The sequence below is a fragment of the Drosophila kikkawai genome, chromosome 3L (assembly GCF_030179895.1).
Source record: "Drosophila kikkawai strain 14028-0561.14 chromosome 3L, DkikHiC1v2, whole genome shotgun sequence".
Lineage (NCBI taxonomy): Eukaryota > Metazoa > Arthropoda > Insecta > Diptera > Drosophilidae > Drosophila > Drosophila kikkawai.
The window spans coordinates 24,603,611-24,626,352 of record NC_091730.1 but is presented as its reverse complement, the minus strand read 5'-3'; the positions used below and the strand labels follow the sequence as shown (position 1 = coordinate 24,626,352).

The window sequence follows — 22,742 nt, the reverse complement described above, 5'->3', positions numbered from 1 at the left end:
TGTTCCCACTGCTCAAAGTCGTTTCCCGATAAAAAAATTCTTAACGCACACATCCGAACTCACACCGGAGAGCGACCATACCAGTGTTCCCACTGCTCAAAGTCATTTTCCAAGAGATATACTCTTAATGGACATATCCGTAGTCACACTGGAGAGCGACCATACAAGTGTTCCACCTGCTCAACGTCGTTTTCCTATAAAGGGCAGTTGAATGCACACATCCTAACTCACGCTGGAGAGCAACCATACAAATGTTCCCACTGCTCAAAGTCATGTTCCACGAGGTATAATCTTAAAATACACATCCGAACTCACACCGGAGAGCGACCACACAAGTGTTCCCACTGCTCAAAGTCGTTTGTACAGAGTAGTCATCTCAATAACCACACCAGATATTGTATTGGAGAGAGACCATTCAAGTGTTCCCACTGCTCAAAGTCATTTTCCCAAAATGGTCATCTTAAAATACACATCCGAACTCACACTAGAGAGCGACCATACAAGTGTTCCCACTGCTCAAAGTCGTTTTCCTATAAAGGGCAGTTGAATGCACACATCCTAGCTCACGCTGGAGAGCAACCATACAAATGTTCCCACTGCTCAAAGTCATTTTCCACGAGGTATAATCTTAAAATACACATCCGAACTCACACCGGAGAGCGACCACACAAGTGTTCCCACTGCTCAAAGTCGTTTGTACAGAGTGGTCATCTCAATAACCACACCAGATATTGTATTGGAGAGAGACCATACCAGTGTTCCCACTGCACAAAGTCATTTTCCAAGAGATATACTCTTAATGTACATATCCGTAGTCACACTGGAGAGCGACCATACAAGTGTTCCACCTGCTCAACGTCGTTTTCCTATAAAGGGCAGTTGAATGCACACATCCTAACTCACGCTGGAGAGCAACCATACAAATGTTCCCACTGCTCAAAGTCATGTTCCACGAGGTATAATCTTAAAATACACATCCGAACTCACACCGGAGAGCGACCACACAAGTGTTCCCACTGCTCAAAGTCGTTTGTACAGAGTAGTCATCTCAATAACCACACCAGATATTGTATTGGAGAGAGACCATTCAAGTGTTCCCACTGCTCAAAGTCATATTCCCATAAAAGTACTCTTAATGTTCATATCCGAACTCACATTCAATAGTATGATTTTTTTTTTCTCTGAAAAGGACCAATCAACGAACCCCAAGCCACACGGAATACGCAAATTATTCAAATTCTAGTTCTAATTTTATTTTATTCTTTTTTTTTTATTTTATAAATAACTGGATTGTTAACTAACATTAATGATACCTGCGCATTAGCTTGCACAAATAAATAAATTTACTTGAATTAAAATACTTTGGTATGCTTTGCTTGCCCCATTGAGCCCCTTCAAGCTCGAGAAACACTCTCCCAGCTATAACATTTTTTGATATGCAGAGATATTTACAAATTCACAGATTCACTGACGCAAATAATAGTCAAACAATAAATATTTGCGTCAGTATTGTTTTTGTTTTTTTTTTGGAAAAGTTAACAACTTTCGTTTCGAAAAAACGCTGAAACTGGGAAAACACAAAGGCTGAATACTGGTTATTATGCATGAATTTTCTTGCGTAATACATATTATTATGATACTAGCGCATTAATTATGGGAATTATTTAAATGTTATAGCCGTATAAACAGGGTACTTCCTTGACAACTGAATGACTAAATTACTAAAAATATCGGTAAAGTATTGCGATATTTCAGTAGCACAGGGTGTCTTCTTCAAATATAGGCGGTTATCAACAAAGTAAGACCGCATCATCTGTCCTCCAGAAATGCTGAAGAACCAGTGAAAACAGCGGTCACACTTGAAAAGAATAAATATTTTTCCGCTGCAAAACAGTTTTTACCCTGGAAGCTTAAATACAATTCAATAGACTTACACCATCTGCATTTTAAATGCAGTAAAAGTTACCAAGACTGTGCCGAAGCCGGTATTGATACTTGCAGCTTTTCAATTTTAGGAGTGTGCTGAGCGATGGCCAGAACGTGAGAGCGGATTGGAAACCGGCGTATTTATTGTACTTGTTGTTGTGGCACTGCACTCCAGAACTTGACGAAACGTATTTGCTGATGTATTTCGGCAAAAAGCAGAGCATTGAGTCGACGTATTAGCTTACGCAAGCAACTGGCTGTCCGGGGTTCCCGAACAGATCGCTCGTGAAATAATAGTATCAGCATGCTTCATCTACTGCTCGTTGTTCTGGCGGCCACGGCGGCCTCTGCCGAGAATTCGATTCAACGCATACGACGGGCCGCCATTGCCGGGGAAAAAGATCCGGCTCAAGCCATGCACAAAATCATTGATCTGGCCGACTGCCAGGACCTAAAGAAGCTCTGCGCGCACCAGAAATCCACAGATAATCTGTCCATGCTGGAGTGCGCGCTTACCTTCAGCTCCAGTCAGCTGGAGGAGCTTCCCGAGGGCTGCCAGCACGAGCTGTGGCTGCAGCAGCGCCAGTTGCAGCTACCCACCTGGATAGAAAACACTTTCCTTCCCACGTACTGCGCGGCGGAGAAGTCCAAGCTGGAGAGCTGTTTGAACTCCGTGCACCTGTGGATATGCTTGGAGCACCAGCGGCTGAAGTTGCCCCAAAACAACGCCTGTCACCAGCACCTGCGGAGGGGTTACGAGGCTTTGAGCCATGACTACAGTGCCGTGGATGATTTCTATACCGCCTGCGGCTTGATCGTGGAGGAGCACAAGTGCGGTCGTCTGAACATCGACCACCTACCATCGATGCTGGCGCAGCTGGGGACGGTGCAATGCCTCCAGTCAAGCGCCAAGTCAAGCCTTGACCCAGCCTGCACAAGCGCCATTAGCTCTATCGAGCTGCAGCGAGGCATGTTGGAACTCTTCCGGGTCTGCCAGAACGATCTCTCGTCCCTGTGCCCACAGGTAAGAGGATAAAGTAGGCACGATTAGTCATTAAATTCCTTGAATGTAAATCTTTGCAAATTTTCCAGGAGAAGGTCGGCTCTGCTGGTGCTTTTAAATGCTTGGTCCGGCACAAGACCCATTCCGCAATGTCGCCGCTGTGTGCGTCTCAGATAACGCAGCGGGATGAAGAGATGGGTCGCGACTACCGGGTTTCGCATGGATTGGCCAAGGCCTGCAAGGACGACATCAAGCTGTACCACTGCCGACGTGGCGTCTCCGAGGACAAGCACGTGCGATTGGCCCAGATCCTGCTTTGTTTGGAGTCGGTTTCCAAGAATGGAACCAGGCTGGCGCCCGCCTGTCTCAGCGAGTTAGGTGATCACCGTCGCATGCTGATGACGGACTACCAGCTTTCGCCAGAGCTTCTGAACGATTGCGCCGACGACATACCCAAGTTCTGTCCGGATGAGCACAAGGCGCAACTGGTGAATGGAATGTCCAGTACCGGCGGCGAAATAATCCACTGCCTTCTGGAACACGTCAAAGCCAGGCGGCAGCAACGGCGGGTGACTGCCCAGTGCCAGCGCGGATTGGAGACGTTAATCAAGGTGAGCGATGCCGGCGAGGACTGGCGCGTGGATCCAGTGCTGCGACGAGCCTGCAAACCAGTTGTGGACGTGGCCTGCAAAGATGTGGAGGGCGGTGAAGCGCGCGTCATGAGCTGCCTTGTTGAGCGCATCGGCACCCCAGTTATGCGCCCGGACTGCGAGCAGGCACTACTCATTATCGAGTACTTCGTGGCCAGAGATTTCAAACTGGATCCTCAGCTCTACAAGCACTGTCGCGATGACGCAGTGAAATACTGCCGAGCAAAAAGGCAGTGGGACGATGCTCAGAACATACAAATGGATCCGGAGAGAGGACCTATGATCCTTCCCTGCCTGCACCGCATGGCTTTCAGCGAGGACGAACACCAGACATTACGAAAGGATTGTTTCAAGGAGGTCAAGCGGGTGATGCGTCAGAGGGCCGTATCCATGGACCTAATACCCGAAGTCGAAGATTATTGCCTAAACGATCTTTCGCTGTTCTGCGCGGACTGCACGGAAAAGGGCAGCGAAATGGAGTGCCTGCAAAAGAACATGGACCAGCTGCAGGCGGAGTGCAAGACTGTTGTTGTCAAGTACACGGAGGAGGAGGCGGCCCACGTCGAACTAAACCCCGTCATAATGAATGTCTGTGGCGAGGCCATGCAGCAGCACTGCTCGGATATCCTCAAGAGTGGAAAGGACAATGGTAAGGACTACAAAACGTATTTTAAATAGAGGAAATACAAATTCACTTTAATCTTTACCAGGCGACATGATGGACTGCCTGATAGCGCACAAAAACGACGCCGATCTGCGCAAGGATCTCCGTTGCCGTGCTGCCATCGAACACTTTCAGATCATCTCGCTAAAGAACTTCCATTTCACCACCAAGTTCAAGGAAGCGTGTCGACCCTTTGTGCAGCGTTTTTGTTCCTCCAGCGCCACCAAGAACGAAGTGGTGGCCTGCCTCAGCGAGGTAATGAGAAACGATACAATCAAGGCGCAGCGTCATCAAATACCCAAGGAGTGCCGCCACCAGGTGAAGGCGCAGCTGTACCAGCAGCGCGAGAGCATTCAGCTGGATCCAAAGCTGGCCAATGCCTGCAAGCGGGAACTGGAACAGTTCTGTGAGGACCAAAAGGGGCCCGGTCAGGTGAATGAAAAAGCAAGTTGTCATCCTCATCCCTAACATCAATTTGTTGCACTAACACAAGGACACGGCCTTAGACGTCTTCATAGAAGCATGCTAAAGAAAACACTCTCTGACTGCCATGTTTAACACACAAACACTTTAACATTAACTTTCCCACATACAATCATCCATCTGCTTTGCAAATCTAAGACAATACGTCAAACCCCACAATTCACGTTTATGATATAATGCTTTTCTTTATGCCAAAGCCGAATTCACCCATAAAATATAAATTACCCCCACAGACTCTTAAATAACAATACGGCATACGATTTTTTTCACTTGAATTTTTAGCAGCGATCGTAATTGAATTCTTTTTAGGAAAAATTTTAAAATAAGAGTTATTTTCTTGTTATATAAAATAAAAAAAAAATTATTCTTTTTAATCACTTTTAAAAAACAACTTAAAAAATAATTCTTAATGTTTTGTTTTTATATAAAAGTTGTGTAACAACTCCTATTTTAATTTTTAAATTATTAATTGAAAATAAAAAATTTTTTTAAGTTTTATTTTATAAAAATGGAAATTAAAAAAAAATTAATTGTCAATTTTTATTTTAAAATGTAAAAATAATAGGTAAAATTTTTAAACTATAAAAAATTAAAATAAGTAATTAATCGTTCTTTTTATGTATGTATATAGCATATATATAAATATGTGCATGTACTTAAATACGTAACACAAGCGAATAAATATTAACTATATTAATTTTTTAAAATTTAAAATTAGAGGTAAAAAAATTAATAATTAGCAACTTTTTATAAAAATGTATCTTGTTTCTGAAGTCCTTCAATACATTTTTCATCGTCCCACCTTAATTTTGTGCTATTAATTTTTATTTCACTCATAACTCATTAGCAATCACAGATTTTTTGTGCTGGCTCTAGAGTCTAGACATGACATTAAACGCATATAGCAGCAGGCCACAATGTATAATTGTTAAATTAGTTTGACACCATAAGCTTTAAATAAATAAATAATTAAATCTTTTTCGTTGCAGGCCCTAGAGTGCCTAGTGAGGAAGACCACCAGTTTGGGCAAGCCTTGCCACCATGCCATTTTCTTAGTGAAGAAATCAGAGTTGGGCGATAGCGGTACCGACTACACGCTCCTTAACACGTGCAAGGATATGATCTACAAATTCTGCCCCAAAATTGATTCGATTAAACTACTCGACTGCCTCAAGACCTACAAAGACGACACGCAGTTCGACCAGCGGTGTCACCTGGTTGTAGTCAACCGCATGATCGAGCAAAATACGGATTTCCGGTTCAATCCCTCGCTGCAGAGCGCTTGTGGCAAGAACATTGATCGGTATTGCTCAAACATTGTAGCCAGCGCTTTGCCCAACGAAGAGCTCAATGGAAAGGTAAGTTTAAATAAATTCGAAATCATATAAATTATTTAATATAAGATACGGTTCAAGATATTCAATTTTAAAATCGAATGCATTTATTTACAACTTATGAACAGGGGCATAATGAAACTTGAAAACCATTTATTGTATTAACTAAGTATTAATATTTATTTTAATTTAAAGCAAACCCTTTTTTTTGTACCTTAAGGGGGAGGGGGAGGTTAATTTGGAGCCAAATAGCCCACTTAAAAAAAAAGTTGCGTCGGAATTTCTAAAGTTAGCTTATTGAATTAAATACCATATAATAACACATTTGAACATTTTTTTTCAATTTGTGTATTAAAAAATATTTACAAGTTTACGAGTAATAGGGAATCTTCTGAGTCACCTCAAAAAAAGTTGGTTTTCGGTGTATATCCTAAAAACATCCGATACCAAAAACTAGTATGCATTTGTTAAAGAATAAGTGTCCCAAGGAACTTTTAAAAAATTGTCCCCCAATTTTTTATCAAAATTAAAAATCATTACCCCGATTTTTGAGTAAAATATTTAAGTTAATTTGTTAAATAAAAAAAATGATAAAATTGAAAATTAAAAAACAGCTCAATGTGAGTACCTGAAGAATTAGTTAAATAAGTTATGTTTCAAATTTAAAATCGATTGGTCCAGTAGATTTTGAGTTATCGTGTAGACCGATATTCAAAATGTCATTTTTTCAGCTTTAAACTTTTTGATTCTCATACATTTCATCAACTTTGCATAACTTCGTCCATTTTGCTATGATCGATGTAAAACTTGGTCACAATATTCTCAAGATATTAAACCTATAAAATAAAAAAAATATTTACGAAAAAAAAATTAAATACCTAACCCTCCCTTAAATCATAAACACTTGGAGTGGCCTGGGCCATTAAAACTCCACATCTTCTCGCTGTAGTCTGTCATTGTCAGGATCATCAATCGCAGCCGTCAGAGATTCCAGCAAATCGTCGCTTTTTGTTATATTTAAATTAAGTTTATTATACGGACCACTTGGACTAGTCAAGGGACTAAGTCCCTTGGGCACGCCATCGATGGCAAACGATGTCCATAACTCCACCATTTTCTGGGACATCAGTGTGTCTGGGCCTTTTAGGGGATGTGTGGCGAACAGATAGATGTTGTCATTGGAATGGTGAACTCCTCCATTAAATGGATAGTGGGAGTTGTCGAACTCGTACCCAAACCGAGTGAATTCCCCTTCATACTCGAAACTATACACGTAGACCGGAGTGCTAGGCTGTTTGGAAAGGATTTTGCGGGCCAGAGTTATCACTGGGGACTTCATGTAGATTGTCGACGTGAGCTGTATGAAATTATGTTTTATATTCCGTTAGGAATAAGTATTATAGTAATAGGTATTTAAGCAATATTGAATATTTTTCTTCAACTTACATCAAAGTACGCTGGTACAGCAAGTTTGTGGTCATTACTGTTGAGAACTGCTGGCTTGAAGAGCATTTTATTTAGTAAATTATCTGTGAGTCCGGTCTTGTCGTCGATTAACAAGTTATTGATGCCCTGCGAAAACTGACGCACGCTCAACGAACTCACATTCGATATCTTTGCGGCCAGAGCATCATAATAGCCTATAAAAATATTGAAATGAAAATTATACAATTTACTTTTCTTTTATTTAAATAATGTAGAATAAGCCCCTTAATTGCAGATTTAACTCTAAAGATTTCTGATATAAAAATATGTCCCAATAGTTAGTTTGCATCCATTTGATTGATACATATATGGGCGAGTCTCTCGTTGTTCAGATAACTTAAAATAAAATTTCGTTAAAGTTACAATTGGCGAAATATTTTAAAATAATGTGTTAGTCGTACGCTTCATAAAACTATTTAAACTATTCATTTAATTTTCAAATATCAATAAAAATTGTATTTAAAATTCGACTTACTTGCCAGTACGAAAGATCCATCATGTTCCGTAAACCCTGTTAATAGGGGAATTTTTCTCTTATAATTCGTTACCAATTCACTGGGATGTTGTGGCAGGATTCCTTGCAAATCGCCCATAACTGGCGAGAAAGTCTCTGTTGTCGTGGCTTTCAAAATATCTATAACTTTGGCGTTTCGTAAACACTTGAAGATCTGGTCATTTTGGTCGCAGCTCAGACAACCCAGCTGGCCACAGATTCGTCGAGCCTGCCCCAGTGGGTCCTTGTTGATGGCCCAATGAGCTAAAATTGAACCAGATTGCACAATTGCTTGCTGGAACAGATTCTCTCCAGTTTTTGGACTCAGCAGCAAAGAGCTGGCCACTCCGGCTCCGGCGCTCTGTCCAAAAATGGTTACCTTCTTTGGGTTGCCACCAAATCGACTTATATGCAGTTGCACCCACTCAAGTCCCATTAAAATATCCGCAATGGGGGCATTTCCGGGAAACTCTTTTGTGTAGGTTGACAGCCAGCCCAAGGCTCCCACCCGGTAATGAGGTACAACTAGAACTATATCCTTCTCCAACATATAGTCGGGTGGGTGATCCTCGGCAGAGCCATTGTAGTAGCCTCCGCCATAGATGTAAAACATCACCGGATGGCTGGCAGTAAGCTGTAATGGCAGTGCACATATTTGATTTGCTGGTAAACTAATAACTTAACAACATTCAGCGCGGTTACTAGGAACGTGTTTTACTGCAAGTTTATGGCGAATTATCTTTGGAGCTAAAAGAATTTCCTAACTGCACAGTCATCCTGATATACTCACATTTTTTGTATAGACTGACAGGTTAAGGCAATCTTCTAGTTCAGCATCAGACAACTGGCCATCCAGATTGGTTATCACGGGGCAACGTTGTCCAAAGTTCAATGCGCTGATGGTGTTTGTCCAAGGGGATCGCGCCACAGGTGGCTATCATCGCCCAGAATAGAGAATAGAATGCTTTTTTAACCCGTCATAGGCCCACTTATCAGCTAAGACGACGTAGTTCACAAGAGTCATTAAGGCTTACAAATATAGCAATAAAATTTAATTCCCCAGATTACTTTATATAATTCGTAATCGATTGATACACTTTTAATTTTAGCTAAATATGCCAGTTTGAAATGAGCTATGGTTGTCTCTCCAATAATTGGTTGTCAAAATTATTTCTGTATTTCACCAGATACTGCTAAAATAGAACCCCTATTCTGTTTTTTTTTTTTCTCATAAAACACACCCAGGTAAATTAATCTGACATTTTTCTGTTGTCTGGGGAGTTGAGATATTTCGGGACTGAACTTCGAACTGCCGGGAATTGACTTACCTGGAAACGCAACTCTTCTACTGGCGGCTCGGCATAGGGAATGCCTCTGAATTGCATAAAGGTCTGATCTGTCCAAGCGGTTCTCCCGAAATTTCCGAGAACTTTTCCCTGGCTGTTTAATAAATCCACAGTCACAGTTTGTGTAACTGCATCTGCCCCGCTGTAGTTGCCGGTGAGAGAGATCACCAGCACAGCGGTCAGTGCTGCAGTCAGCACACTGCAGAGCGTCAACATAACGTATACGCCGCGTCTACGCATAGCACTGGACTGATTTCGACTTTGAACGAAAGCGGGAACCAAATGATTGCTGAACGAATGGTAGGCATGATTGAGGAAACGTGACTGAAACGAAATACGCTTCTTTGGTTGGGTGATACAGTGATGGACAGAAAAATACAAATAGGAAATAGAATAGAGTTAGTATCTTAGAAAAAAGTAATCGGCTATGGGTTTTAAAATTATTTACAAACAGGAAAGGAAACTAATTTCGGCACGACGAAGTTTTAATACCCTTGAGGTTTGCAATTGGATCATTAAGATTCGATCCATTCTGGTTAAATTAATAGACAAAAATAAAAGGAAATATATAATTTGGTTTTGATAAAATTAAAAAAAAAAAAAACAAAGTTTAATCTATAAAAAAAAATATTTTTAGATTTAAATATCTAATATAATAAACATTATAAATTTAAATGTTAAAAAACACAAAACAAAGTTTCATTACATTTTACCTATAGTTATTTTATTTACAGTTTGATAGTTACAGTTTTATACCCGCAGCTTTACATTTTTCTGTACATCTAGCGATCGTTTCTATGGTAGCCATAGGATAAACATAGTCGTACGATTTTCAAAAAATAAAACCGAAATTCTGAAATATCAAAAAATTGCCATATCTCAAAAAAGATTAAGGTTGAAAAACCAAGTCAAGTTATATATTTTTTTTAATTTATCGATCATTTATACGGCAGCTATATGATATAGTCGGTTGATCTGGCCCGCTCTGACATATATAGTAGTGAAGACAGAAGACTATGTGCAAAGTTTTATTCTGTTAGCTTAAAAACTGAGGAACTTGTTTGCATAGAAACGGACAGACGGACATTGCTAGATCGACTTGGCTGTTCATGCGGATCAATTTACAGGTTCGAAACAGTCTCCTTCTCTGCGTTGCAAACTTCTGACTAAAAATTTAAAACCAAGGAAATAAATATCAAAGAGAGTTCGTTAAATCTGATAGAAAGTGAACTCAAAATTTTAATTTTGTATTTGTATTACAACATGTGTTTCACTTCATATTCATACCTTAAGTGGTCTTCTCATTCAAAAGCCGTTTTTTGGACCCTTTTTAAAAAAATTCTTATTTGAAAACGCAAAGAATAATTGAAAACTTTTTTTATTTATTGTATTCAAAAATGTTCAAAATAACTAAAAAAGTTGTTCTTGCCTCGATACGAGGGTTGTTCAAAGAGTAATGAGACTTCAAACTTGGTGGTCGAAAAAAAAGGTGTCGTCCTGGCGGGCACGATTCAGGGTCTCCAGAGCGTCCGAAATGAAAAATAAAAACGGGGTTATAATCAGAATAGATGTCATTTTCGGGTGACGGAACAGATTTTTTTTTTAAATTTTTTTAAACAAAATGGCGGCTATTCAAAAAAAAAAATTCGATTTCGGGCTTTTTTTTTTTTGTAGTTTAGTGTAAAAAAAAAATATTTTAAAAAATTAAAAAAAAATCTGTTCCGTCACCCGAGAATGGTGACAATTCTGCGTCGATTCCACTTCGTTTCATGAAAATCGGTTGAGTTGAACTGGAGATATCATGGCCGCCAGTTCGAAAAACGTGGTTTCGAGATAAACGCGTTTGAAGTTTGAAAAAAAGCTCATTTTGCATAGATCTTGCTTTACAAAAAAAAGGCTGTATCTTCTAAAGTATTTCGAATTTCTAAAAATCCTTTTGGGGACATATACACAACATCCCAAGCTATAAATAAATGCAAAAAAAAAAATCGAAGAAAAAAAGTCCCAATGCCCAATGAGAAGACCCCCTTAATACAATCTTTATCTAAAATATTCACTTGTTCGTATTCTATTATTATTTCCAGCACTGTATGTACATATTTACACTGGGAAGATTCGTATTCTTGATTGCTTTCTTATCTGCATAACTTAATTCAATTCAATTCCTGTCAATTTAACAGACAGTTAATTATAGATTAAATTACAGGTCGATCTATTTACTATCTCAATTTTTCCAATAATAATTAATTAGCCTAGTTAGCTCAATAACCATGATTTCAAAATCATTTCTAATTGCAGTGTCTAATGATTGCTATTTACGGGTGGAATCAAACAGCTTTCAGTTTCTTTTTTAACTTCTTTTTAATAATAAGTAAACAATAGTTAAAGACGCAGTATATTAATACATTTCCTCAAAGAACCCTTTTAATTGATAATATTTCTTATAAGGAATCAATTGAACTTTCAATAGCTTTTAATTAAACTGTTTTTATACAATTAACTTGCAGGTTATTCACTGTCTCAAAGACAAGTTCCGGCAATCGGCGCTAGACGAGCCATGCGCTCAGGAAATGATAAAGATCCTGCAGGATCAGGCCCTTAACTATAAGCTGAATCCCCTGCTTCAAGTCTTCTGCAAGTCGGAGATCCAGGAACTGTGTAAGGCCAACATGGAAGCCGACGAGCATGGCCAGGTGGCAGAGTGCTTGAAGACGGCCTTTTTGCAAAAGCAGATCATCAATAGACAGTGCCAGATGGAGGTCGCCACACTCATCGCGGAAGCTAAAGCTGACATCCATGTTGATCCCATTCTGGAGAATGCCTGCATTGTGGACTTACTCCGGTACTGCTCCAAAGTGGCGGCCGGCAATGGAAGAAGTGAGTTCCAAAATCTCAATTTATTTCATTTTATTTATATTGATTTTTTTCAATGCATTTTCAAAATGGAAAATGAAAAATATTAAAAATACTATAAATACTGCCGTCCACAGAACTTAGCTGCCTGAGAACGCTGTTGAAAGACACTCCGAACTCGCTTGAGGCGGAGTGCCGCGAGAAGCTGGAGCGTCGCATCGAGATGTTCCACAATGCCGACGACACGCTAGCTCTTCCGCCGGAGGATGTGCAGCAACTGGTTCAGCAGGTGGTCGCATCGCCGGCCCGTAAATTTTTCCTTGTGATACTGATGAGCGCAACGGGAATGGTCTTCCTCACCGGCATCTTCTTGGGAAGGGCCACCAAGCGAGCAATGGGCTTAAAGAACAAATAATAACAATAATAGTTGTAAAATGTAGTTGCTGTGTGTAATCAGAGTGTGAATGTCTGTGAGCTTGTTGTTTTTTCAATTGGCTAACCCATGACCCGGATTTGATCATCCCCTGCCCTCCCCTCACCGTCCCCTCACTCTGCCTGTCTTTTGAATATTTTTATAAGCAATTCGTGGCCTAATCTTGTGTAAGACCAAAAAGTAAGCGAAAAAAAAGATCTATGATTAAATCTGCTAGTTCCATTCTTAGGGCCTTCTTTTGTGTTATAATTCCTTTTATAAAAATATTTCTTGTATATTAAATAGTATTTTTGTAAAATATCTCTTCTGCATTTTAAATACCCAATTGGGCAACAGGTGGGGGATGTACACAAACCGAAGGAAGAACAATGGAATTATTCCTAATTACAAAAATTACATAATTAAGCCAGCATTTTCCTTGACCTCTTTTTGTTTAAGAATTTTCATATTTGGAGCCCTGCACAAATGGGCCTTTTTAAAATGCATTAAAAAATGCATTTTTATTAGGTGGCTCAACAAGTGGTTTGGTATTTTATTGTTCTAGTATATTTCTCTATGCCGGTTGGTATATTTTACGGACACACTGCTTTTGCAGTCCAGTTTTTCATCCGCAGTCAAATAATTATAATAATAATAATAAGGTGAAAATGTAAGGCACACACTTTTGAATAAAATAACAGAAATGTTGAGCAGTGTACGTATTTTAATTACGTTCTTGCTTGTGCCAGTGTGACCAGGTGCCGCGGAGTGGAAAAACGGCTCTTTTTTGTTGAAGTGTAGCACATAAACGGAAAACCTGGCGAGCACTGCCATTGTTCGCGATAAAAAGGCTTCGAGCAAGCTAAACGTGTCTAAAAAATTGAAGTAAATCGTCAATAGTGCCAATAATCACACCAAAGTGATGTTTTAAATGTGCAATAATGGCTGAATTCCAATAAGAATTATCAAGAATTATCAAGTAAGCAGTCCAATTCATTCACACCGCCGCACACCAACACAGGCGCAGCGAAAACGGGTTCTATTAAATAGCTAACGTAGCAAAAGTACAAACAGTCGCGGTCAAGATAGAAGCAACGCAACATTTTAAGACCAATTCACAGAGATTGGGGTATACAAGCTACAAGAAGAATTTATTTATTATATTTATTAACAATAAAATAAATAAATAAATAAATAACATAATAATAATAATAGTACAATATGCTACGTTTCTTGCAATCTGAGACTAACTTTATTTATCGTCACAATCCCAAGTCTTTTATATTACAAAAAATAATAAATGTTTATTTTTTTGTATTTAAAGCTTACGACTATTTATACGCCCTGTGCTGTACACACCAACAATGGACGTTAAGGTTGAGGCGTTCATCAAAAGCGAAGGTAAGTCCGCACGTCCAGTCGCGGTCGAGTCAATGCACCTTGGAACCCAGTCTGACATTGCCATTGCCCTCTGACCTTGTAGAAAACCGAGGAGCGATGCCTCTGATTGGAAGTAGCAGTTCGTCGGGCGGCGCTCCAACAGTGGGTGGAGGAGCCGTGGGAATCGGAGCATCCGCCACGTTGAGCGTGGAGCTGTGCCTGGTGTGCGGAGACCGCGCCTCCGGGCGGCACTACGGCGCCATCAGCTGCGAGGGCTGCAAGGGCTTCTTCAAGCGCTCGATCCGCAAGCAGCTGGGCTACCAATGTCGGGGCGCTATGAACTGCGAGGTGACGAAGCACCATCGGAATCGGTGCCAGTTCTGCAGGCTGCAAAAGTGCCTGGCCAGCGGCATGCGAAGTGATTGTAATTTTCGTTTAAGTCGTCGTCTCAAGCAATTAGCGAATCTTTGGCACAGCCAGAGTGTACGTGCTCCATCAGTGAAAATCCGAGGACACCAACTCGGGGGATATTCATTTAAGGGAAGCTACTAAGAATTAACTAAAACCAGTAAAATGATTTTCAGTGTTAGAGATCGATTTGTCCGTTTAAAATTCAATTACTTTTCCTGTAATGATATTCTGGCCAAGCCCATTTGAACCTTAAAATCTCGCTGATCGAAAGACCTACTTGTTGCAACGGTAGCTTCACCTTGCCTGGAAATCCACTGCAATTACTCGCTCATCATTTGCTATCTGAAACTGCGGGGGCACAAAAGACTTCCCAACTAGCACACACACACACGCTAACCCATCCACTTCCACACCCTCACTCTCACCCCGCCTGAAATGAATCATCGAACCGCATCGCATCGCAGTCCTACATACTTCTTGCTCCAATTAATTGCTTTCCGTTCTTGGCCACAAACATTTCTTTGATTTGCAGCTGTGCAGCACGAGAGGAAGCCGATTGTGGACAGAAAGGAGGGAATCATTAACGCGGCAGCAGGTGGCTCATCCGCTTCTGGTGGTGGAGGAGGCTCCTCCACTTACCTCTCCGGGAAGGCGGGCTATCAACCGGGTGGGCGTGGTAAGGGGCACAGTGTCAAGGCCGAGGCCGCAGCCACTCCCCCTGTGCAGAGCACCACAGCCACGCCGTTCAATTTGAATGAGAATTTGTTTCCAATGGGGCTGAACTTTGCCGAATTAACGCAGACCCTAAGTGAGTTGAAATCAAATTTTTCTCGTTAGCTAGCTAAAATATTATTTATCTATCTAAGTGTAAGTAGTAAGGAGATCATATGTACATATGCTTCTATTTATATACATTTTGGTAGAATTTATAGTTAAGCCAGTTTTTTTCAAGTTGAACGAGGTTTTTAGCGTGTTTAAAGGGGGATGGGAGCCAGTTTGTAACCGTGTAAGACCGGCTTCATGCTAAAAGAGTCCGTGTTAAGCGAGGACCAAGTGTACATACATATATGTTTATATTCTTGATTAGCATCAACAGTCGCTTCGATCTAGTCATGCCCGTTTGTCCGTTTCAACGCAAACTAGGATCTTAGATTCAGAGGAATCTAAACATAGCCTTTCAAACGGCAATCTTTATATTGCAGGATCGAACCACCATATCCTGTGGCTGTCAGACATGTTCAGAAAAATAGATATTTCGTGATTTTTACGATTTCTTACTTAGCTTACTGATCGGTTTATAAGTCCAAGTTAGGTACAGATGTATGTCGAGTTAAGTTTTCTCTTTTGTTCAATTTTGATCCCAAAACATTCGTTTTCCAGTGTTTGCCACCCAACAACAGCAGCAACAGCAACAACAGCAGCAGCAGAGCGGCAGCTATTCCCCTGACCTTCCCAAGGCAGATCCCGAGGACGATGAAGACGACTCGATGGACAACAGCAGCACGCTGTGCCTGCAGCTCTTGGCCAACAGCGCCAGCAACAATAATTCGCAGCACCTGAACTTCAATGCTGGCGGAGAAGCGCCGACGAGCACACTGCCTACAACCTCGACAATGGGCCTCATCCAGAGCTCGATGGACATGCGGGTGATCCACAAGGGACTGCAGGTTCTGCACCCCATTCAGAATCAGTTGGAAAAGAGTGGGAATCTAAGTTTGAAGCCCGAATGCGATTCAGAGGCGGAGGACAGCGGCACCGAAGACGCTGCCGATGGTGAACTGGAGCACATGGACCTTGACTTTGAGTGCGGTGCGAATCGTGGTCCCAGCGCGGGCGACTTTGTGGTTAATGAGGTGGTATTTGAACAGGATCTACTTACTGACGCCCAGTGCGCCTTCAATGTTCAGCCCCCCACATTGGTTCACTCGTACTTGAACATCCACTATGTGTGTGAAACGGGATCGAGGATCATATTCCTTACTATCCACACCCTTCGCAAGGTACCGGTGTTTGATCAGCTGGACGCCCATAGTCAAGTGAAACTGTTGCGGGGTGCCTGGCCAGCTCTGATGGCTGTTGCGTTGGCTCAATGTCAGGGCCAGCTATCGGTGCCCACGATTATTGGGCAGTTTATACAGAGCACTCGACAACTGGCAGATATTGACAAGATCGAGCCCCTTAAGATCTCCAAGATGGCCAATCTCACGCGCACCCTCCACGACTTCCTTCAGGAACTGCAGTCGCTGGAAGCCACAGACCTGGAGTTCGGACTTGTGCGACTAATCCTGCTCTTCAATCCCTCCCTACTCCAGCAGCGCAAGGAGCGTCAGCTAAGGGGATACGTTCGAAAAGTTCAACTCAAAGCTTTATCCAACTTACGCCGACAGGGGGGTGGTGGTGGAGAGGAGCGCTTCCATGCGCTGGTGGCCAGACTACTGCCACTGAGCAGCCTGGATGCGGAGGCCATGGAGGAGCTGTTCTTCGCCAATTTAGTTGGCCAGATGCAGATGGATGCCCTGATTCCGTTTATACTGATGACCAGCAACACCAGTGGCCTGTAGTTGAAGGGACAATAAAGAATTTGGTGGGCGGGCCATGAAGCTGCGCAACGCCCACAAGCAAGACTGAAGATGGACCAAGTGCGGGCAATACAAGTAGAAATAAGGAAAACCCCCATAATATATATTTAATAAATATTTTGTCAGACAATATTCACACGCATGGGACGTGAGTTTATTGTTATTCGCAATATAATTAAATGAAATCAATTTACAAAATAAAATAAAGAATGTTTTTTAAACAATGTTTACAAAATAAAATTCTTAAAGATACTGATTTTGGGAACTATGGAGTAGCATTCCTATTTTCAACTATATCTCATTGTTTTGTTTATTTTTTTTTATCAACTAAAATCTTGAGTTTATTTTGTTTTAAATTTTATTCACTGTAACTAGAAATAATAATACGGTTATAAATTATTTGTAGTATACCTAAAAACAATAAAATATATATTTTCGATATGGGAAAAGAACATGATTTCTTAGAAAATGTAAAATATTAAGATTTTGGACATCGCAGCAAAACGAATTCATATGCCCCAAATACTCTTTCACTTGCGATAGCAAGTTAAAGTAAAATCCTTAATTTAATAAATGGCTTAAATATACTTTTTAATTTCGTTTACGTTATCCCGCCTGCAAAATCAAGGTATTTGTAATAAAAATAAATAGACGGTTAAGACAAAATACAGTAGAGTGGATGGACCAGTACCAATATTTTTTTCAACAAAAATAGACATTAATAAAAAAATATGTTTTTCTTTATTTCGATAGTTTTTAGAAAAATACACGTTCATTTACAACAATATGTTAGCTTAGAGATGAGTGCCATCTAAAGAGGCATTTAATCTTTACAACTTAAACCGAACCTAAATAGACGTTATTGAGCTCCTGCCTCATCCGGTATCTTTCTGGGGGGCTTGTGCTGCTTGTAAACCGCATCGTTGAGACCCTCGCGATTTCTGGCAATCTCAATTGCTAGAAACTGAACGCGGAACACGAAAATAGAGTTATCCGGGGAGAACTCCTTAGTGGCATCCGCACGCATCAGAGTGCCATACGAGTAGTCGTCCATCTTGTTAAACTTCTCGGCAAACTGCCGCCACTTGAGCTTCTCCGCGGCGGACTTCAGGCTTTCGTCGGTCAGCTGGCCCACCTTAAGGTCCGGAAAATCCTGTCTGAAGGTGGCATATATCTGGTCGTCGTAGGGCGTGAGTCTCAGTTGAGATGGGTGGATGCTGGTCAGCAGCTGCAGTAATACACAACACCCATTAACAAACCCTAATCCATTCCTGCAATATTATACGAATCTCACATTGAAGTGGACCTCTGCATGCTCCAGAGCTTTCGCGGCCCACATTTCCTCCACCAGAGAATCATTACCAAACTCATCGGCTGGGCGCGAGAGCAGCGATGCTCCTTGCTGAAATATATGATCTTATTAGGCAAACGGCGGGGCTCCTAAACGGATTAAGACTTACCATCATCTCCATTTTTGAGTCCAGTAAATGATTTTCTTTCAAAATTAGGAATCTTTAAAATATCAGCACGTTTCTTTATTTATCAGACTGTGTGACCAGCCGCTATTAAATCGTTAACACTACTTTCTATACGGCCCTGTTTCCAATGGGGTCGCATCCATGCTCGTGAGTCCAATCAGCAGAATCATCAATGATCTGGTACTTTTGGTCATGCCATTAGCAACCAGCGTTGCCAGATTGTCAGTGCACGAGCAACCGGCATTGCCAGATCGTCAGCATACGAGCGACCAAAAGTACCAGATCGTCCGTTGATGAGGTAATTTTACTTAAATTTTAACATTCTACATGAGAATTCGACACTGTTATTCTGTAAAGCCTAGTACTCTGACGAGAAAAATCCGCTGTATAAATTTAGACAGCGGCCAAACTCCATATAAAAAAAACGGTGTCGAAAAAAAAGAAGAAGAACTTTTAGACACGTCGTTTTTTTCGGTACTCTGTCGACGAAAATGAAGCCTGCGAAAATTGAATGGCGTTGCCAGATCAAGATAGTAAACAGCTGATATCGCGCTGTCTAAATAATTCATTTGATTTATTTAGACACCCCTAATGGAGGGAAAGTTGAAGGAAAAAAGTAGCATTGATAGGGGCTGTCAAGGGGAAGCCCATAATATGGAATTTAACCCACAAACGACATTTTAATGCCATATTTATTAATATTTTTAATATTTTTTTTGAATATTTGTTTACAAACAGCTGTCCAGTGTGACCAAGGAAAATCCTTAAACGCCATAAAAAGTACATTTTCATGGAATTTCCTTAATTTTTTTGGTCACACTAGCTCGGTAGCGAAATAAACAGCGATTCCGCTGTCTAATTTAGACAGCGGGTTTTTCTCGTCAGAGTACTAGGCTTAAGCGTGTAAGATTGATTTTGACATTTTAACATGAACGTTTACTCTTGCTGAATTTTAATTAGATAAATACTAGTTATAAATAGAAACTAAAAAATATAAAAAAATGTAAGAATTTAACGAAAAAATTAAAGTTGATTTTTTAAAATTAAATTAAATAGTATTTCTTTGCCGATTTTCCCGAAATAAAGAGGAATAGCTAAGGCATTTGAAAAATATATATTTCAATTTCGAGTCTAGAAAAACTTACTAATCTTTTTCAATTTTTTAACAAAAGCTATACAAAAGAAAAAAAACTCCTGCCCACGACCTGCACTATTTTCATTAAAATTTTTTCATAAAGGCTTATAGGGTCTTCCCACACAGCGTTAAAGCGCATTTAGCATCCGTTGAACAAATGCTCCCAAATGGCCCGGCGTTAGTTCAGCATTAGATTTTAATGCTGAACTAACGCCGGTTTGTTTGGCGATAGTTAGGCGATAGTTTTTCGGTGCAACTCTGATTCTTCTTCTTAATTTGACCATTCACCACGAAAATGTAAACAAACTTGGCGAGGAACAAATGAGATATGGAATTTAAAACGTGGCGCCAAAGCTACAAGCATGCCCAAATAGTTGTTGGCGTTTTTTCTGTATATTCTTGCCCCAATTTGTCCCCAATTGTTACTATTTAATATAAACCGCCTATCTCTACCTTATTTTAAAGATTTTGGATGCCTATACCACCTATAGACACTCTTCGGGGAATTTGCTCTTTGTTAGAGAAAAATCATTAGAAAAACTAAAATTCCTTGTCATTTAATTCATTTAAATTTATTGCGGATAAATTCTGACGCAATCTGTGCCTTTTGCTGTTGTACAACAGCCAAAATAGTTGGTAAATGCTCCATTTCAAATTTGCAACTGCCAATTCGACAGTCTTTGTTTACGTTTTCATGAGCTCACAGCTGATCGATCAGCTGCTCGGATGCTAAATGCCCTTTAATGCTGTGTGGGAACACGAGTTTCACATTTGTGAAAAATCCCAAACGTTCCTCACAAATGCGCTGTGTGGGAAGACCGTATTAGTGTATTTAATTATTAACAATACAAAAATTTAGGTAAGATAAACCTTTGAGAAGATATAGCTAATAACAACAAAAAATGTCTATATTATGCTGTTAATTGAAATAGCAGTCAAAAATAAAATTCTTCATAAATTTCAAAATATTGTATAAGAAACCTATTTCTTCTGAAATTTAAATTGACTATGATCTAATATTTTGTTAAATAGCCTTTAGAAGCTACGATAGCCTCATACCTGGGTGAATGGCGTCGCCAGATCAAGATAGTAAACAGCTGATCTCGGGGTGTAACAATAATTAATTTGATATATTCTTACACCCCTAATGGGGGGAAAGTTGAAGAAAAAAAGTGGCATTGATAGGGGCTGTCAAGGCGAAGCCCAAAACATGGAATTTAACCCACAAACCCATATTTATTAATATTTTAAATATATTTTTGCAAAATTTGTTTACTAACAGCTATCCAGTGTGACCAAAGAAAAGCATTAAACGCCATGGCGTTTCATGGCTTTTCCTTAATTTGTTTGGTCACACCAGCGTTGCCAGCTGAGAATCTCAGCTATATAGCTAAAGACTGGCGAATTCGCTAGAAATCTAGCGAAAAAGCCTATGATTTAGCTTTATAGCTGAGAATCTAGCTATATAGCTGTTGCAAAGATCCAATCACTGGTTTTGAACGACAGGTGGCGTTGTAAATTGGTTTTAGAATTCATTATCTACGTTGTTGGTACATCTAGAATGTAGAGGGAGCTGTACCAACAAAACTATAAATAACTTACTATAAAACCGATTTACAACGCCACCTGTCTTTCAAAACCAGTGATTCGATCTTTCCTTTTTTTCAATGTAGAGGGAGCTGTACCAGCCAAACTAAAACCTATTTACAGCGCCACCTCTCGTTCGAATCCAGTTATGCAAAATCTAGTTTAATATCCGCTAGGTGGCGAAAATTTAAATTTAAAGCAAAAGAAAACGTTCTGGCGCTCGTAAAAAAACCGTTTCGAAGTTACGATTTTACGTCACGATTTTTGGTTCGTTAAGAAAACAAATTCGAAGTTACGATTTTTACGTCATGATTTTTGGTTCGTTAAGAAAACCGATTCGAAGTTACGATTTTAACGTCACGATTTTTGGTTCGTTAAAAAATCCGATTCGAAGTTACGATTTTTACGTCACGATTTTTGGTTCGTTAAGAATACCGATTCGAAGTTACGATTTTTACGTCACGATTTTTGGTTCGTTAAGAAAACCGATTCGAAGTTACGATTTCTACGTCACGATTTTCGGTTAGTTAAAAAAACTCTCGTGAAGTTTTTTTTGCTCTTAATTTCAGCTATTTTTCTCTTTTTCGCTCTCAATTCAGATAATTTTCTTTATTCTCTTTCTAATTTTCTTCTCACTTTCTCGTTATCATTTAAACAACTTCAATTTCAAGGACAAATTTAACCATATTTTATTTATATAAGCCCTTTATAATCAAAGATTTCAATGCTGAGAATAGCTTGACGGCGGCTGAAATAAAAAAATATTTATATTTATTATACGAATACATATTATTAAATATATTATATACTATATTAAATATTTAACATACCTGTTCCAGCCATGTTTAGGCCGTGATCCAATCCTTTTATTTGGCATGTGTGTATGTAAATTGCAGATTTTATTCTCATCAAATTTTGATAAACAAAACAAAAGCTTTTTATTAAGTGTCGCTCCCACATAAAAATATAAAATAAATAAATACAAAATTTTAAATTAGTGCAAGTACTTACGGGATTGTCATTGTCATTGCCTTTGCCTTCAATTGTATAATTATTATTATTTTTTTTTTGGGCTCAAATTATTTTTATTATGCATTCATTTTGTTTAATTAAAGTATTTTACTTCTGAAAAATTTTAAAAAGTTGTTATTATTATAATTTTTTTAATAAATGAATACTTAGGGCGAGGGTGGGACTGACGGCAGGACTGGGAGTTTGGGAGGGACGACTTGGGAAAGGATTTGGACTAGGAAATATTCTTTCTAGGCGCCGAAAATAAATTCAATGAACTTACTGATTTAATCATTTAATTTTTTATTTTAAAGCAAAAAATAATATTTAAATTCAAATTAAATTAAACTAAATAATTAAAAAATAAATAAATATGGCGTTGTTAAAAATATTTCAACGAAAAGTCTGGTACTTTTCGGTCCGGGCTACCAGCGTTGCCAGACTTTTCGTTGATATTAACAGCTCTGTTACTCTCATGTTAACATGCACGGACGATCTGGTACTTTTGGTCG

General features: G+C 39.7%; 5 protein-coding genes across 7 annotated transcripts; 3 read left to right on the top strand and 2 right to left on the bottom strand.

Annotated features, from left to right (window-relative positions):
• Positions 1-127: 127 nt before the first annotated feature.
• Positions 128-883, top strand: LOC138928382 (zinc finger protein Paris-like). Its single transcript, XM_070285452.1, has 4 exons — positions 128-185; positions 239-397; positions 539-733; positions 816-883. The coding sequence occupies exons 1-4, from the start codon at positions 128-130 to the stop codon at positions 881-883; spliced, it is 480 nt and encodes a 159-aa protein (XP_070141553.1).
• Positions 884-1,849: 966 nt separating this feature from the next.
• Positions 1,850-12,970, top strand: Glg1 (golgi glycoprotein 1). Of its 2 annotated transcripts, none has more exons than XM_017178964.2 (6): positions 1,850-2,950; positions 3,019-4,228; positions 4,290-4,687; positions 5,716-6,084; positions 11,892-12,261; positions 12,375-12,970. In XM_017178964.2, exons 1-6 carry the CDS (start codon positions 2,231-2,233, stop codon positions 12,650-12,652), a joined length of 3,345 nt encoding a protein of 1,114 aa, XP_017034453.1. In that variant the 5' UTR covers positions 1,850-2,230; the 3' UTR covers positions 12,653-12,970. The 2 variants fall into 2 exon arrangements, with proteins under 2 accessions (XP_017034453.1, XP_017034454.1); XM_017178965.3 differs by having other exon boundaries at positions 1,851-2,950; positions 4,290-4,675.
• Positions 6,131-9,659, bottom strand: Est-Q (Esterase Q). The gene is made up of 5 exons (XM_017178970.3): positions 9,367-9,659; positions 8,829-8,972; positions 8,021-8,672; positions 7,507-7,700; positions 6,131-7,417 (listed from the first exon to the last, which is right to left on the bottom strand). Exons 1-5 carry the CDS (start codon positions 9,622-9,624, stop codon positions 6,983-6,985), a joined length of 1,683 nt encoding a protein of 560 aa, XP_017034459.1. The 5' UTR covers positions 9,625-9,659; the 3' UTR covers positions 6,131-6,982.
• Positions 12,971-13,442: 472 nt separating the features above from the next.
• Hr78 (Hormone-receptor-like in 78) lies at positions 13,443-17,261 on the top strand. Of its 2 annotated transcripts, none has more exons than XM_017178967.3 (5): positions 13,443-13,628; positions 13,974-14,050; positions 14,133-14,447; positions 14,973-15,248; positions 15,821-17,261. In XM_017178967.3, exons 2-5 carry the CDS (start codon positions 14,014-14,016, stop codon positions 16,999-17,001), a joined length of 1,809 nt encoding a protein of 602 aa, XP_017034456.1. In that variant the 5' UTR covers positions 13,443-13,628; positions 13,974-14,013; the 3' UTR covers positions 17,002-17,261. The 2 variants fall into 2 exon arrangements, with proteins under 2 accessions (XP_017034456.1, XP_017034455.1); XM_017178966.3 differs by having other exon boundaries at positions 13,444-13,628; positions 14,133-14,453; positions 15,821-17,257.
• Positions 17,262-17,741: 480 nt separating this feature from the next.
• LOC108083251 (protein PBDC1) lies at positions 17,742-18,635 on the bottom strand. The gene is made up of 3 exons (XM_017178958.3): positions 18,480-18,635; positions 18,314-18,421; positions 17,742-18,247 (listed from the first exon to the last, which is right to left on the bottom strand). The coding sequence occupies exons 1-3, from the start codon at positions 18,489-18,491 to the stop codon at positions 17,879-17,881; spliced, it is 489 nt and encodes a 162-aa protein (XP_017034447.1). The 5' UTR covers positions 18,492-18,635; the 3' UTR covers positions 17,742-17,878.
• Positions 18,636-22,742: the final 4,107 nt, after the last annotated feature.

Bases quoted from the DNA above. Each gene is read 5' to 3' on its own strand.
- LOC138928382 (XM_070285452.1), top strand. From the start codon at position 128: ATGGACATATCCGTAGTCACACTGGAGAGCGACCATACAAGTGTTCCA. The intron at 186-238 runs GTCGTTTTCCTA...CTCACGCTGGAG, and splicing joins AAGTGTTCCACCTGCTCAAC to AGCAACCATACAAATGTTCC. The intron at 734-815 runs GTATTGGAGAGA...ACATATCCGTAG, and splicing joins CAATAACCACACCAGATATT to TCACACTGGAGAGCGACCAT.
- Glg1 (XM_017178964.2), top strand. From the start codon at position 2,231: ATGCTTCATCTACTGCTCGTTGTTCTGGCGGCCACGGCGGCCTCTGCC. The intron at 4,229-4,289 runs GTAAGGACTACA...AATCTTTACCAG, and splicing joins CAAGAGTGGAAAGGACAATG to GCGACATGATGGACTGCCTG. The intron at 4,688-5,715 runs GCAAGTTGTCAT...TTTTCGTTGCAG, and splicing joins CCGGTCAGGTGAATGAAAAA to GCCCTAGAGTGCCTAGTGAG.
- Est-Q (XM_017178970.3), bottom strand. From the start codon at position 9,624: ATGCGTAGACGCGGCGTATACGTTATGTTGACGCTCTGCAGTGTGCTG. The intron at 8,973-9,366 runs GTAAGTCAATTC...GGGCGATGATAG, and splicing joins TAGAAGAGTTGCGTTTCCAG to CCACCTGTGGCGCGATCCCC. The intron at 7,701-8,020 runs GTAAGTCGAATT...ATATTTTTATAG, and splicing joins TGGATCTTTCGTACTGGCAA to GCTATTATGATGCTCTGGCC.
- Hr78 (XM_017178966.3), top strand. From the start codon at position 14,014: ATGGACGTTAAGGTTGAGGCGTTCATCAAAAGCGAAG. The intron at 14,454-14,972 runs GTAATTTTCGTT...TTTGATTTGCAG, and splicing joins CAGCGGCATGCGAAGTGATT to CTGTGCAGCACGAGAGGAAG. The intron at 15,249-15,820 runs GTGAGTTGAAAT...TTCGTTTTCCAG, and splicing joins CGAATTAACGCAGACCCTAA to TGTTTGCCACCCAACAACAG.
- LOC108083251 (XM_017178958.3), bottom strand. The intron at 18,248-18,313 runs GTGAGATTCGTA...GTATTACTGCAG, and splicing joins ATGCAGAGGTCCACTTCAAT to CTGCTGACCAGCATCCACCC.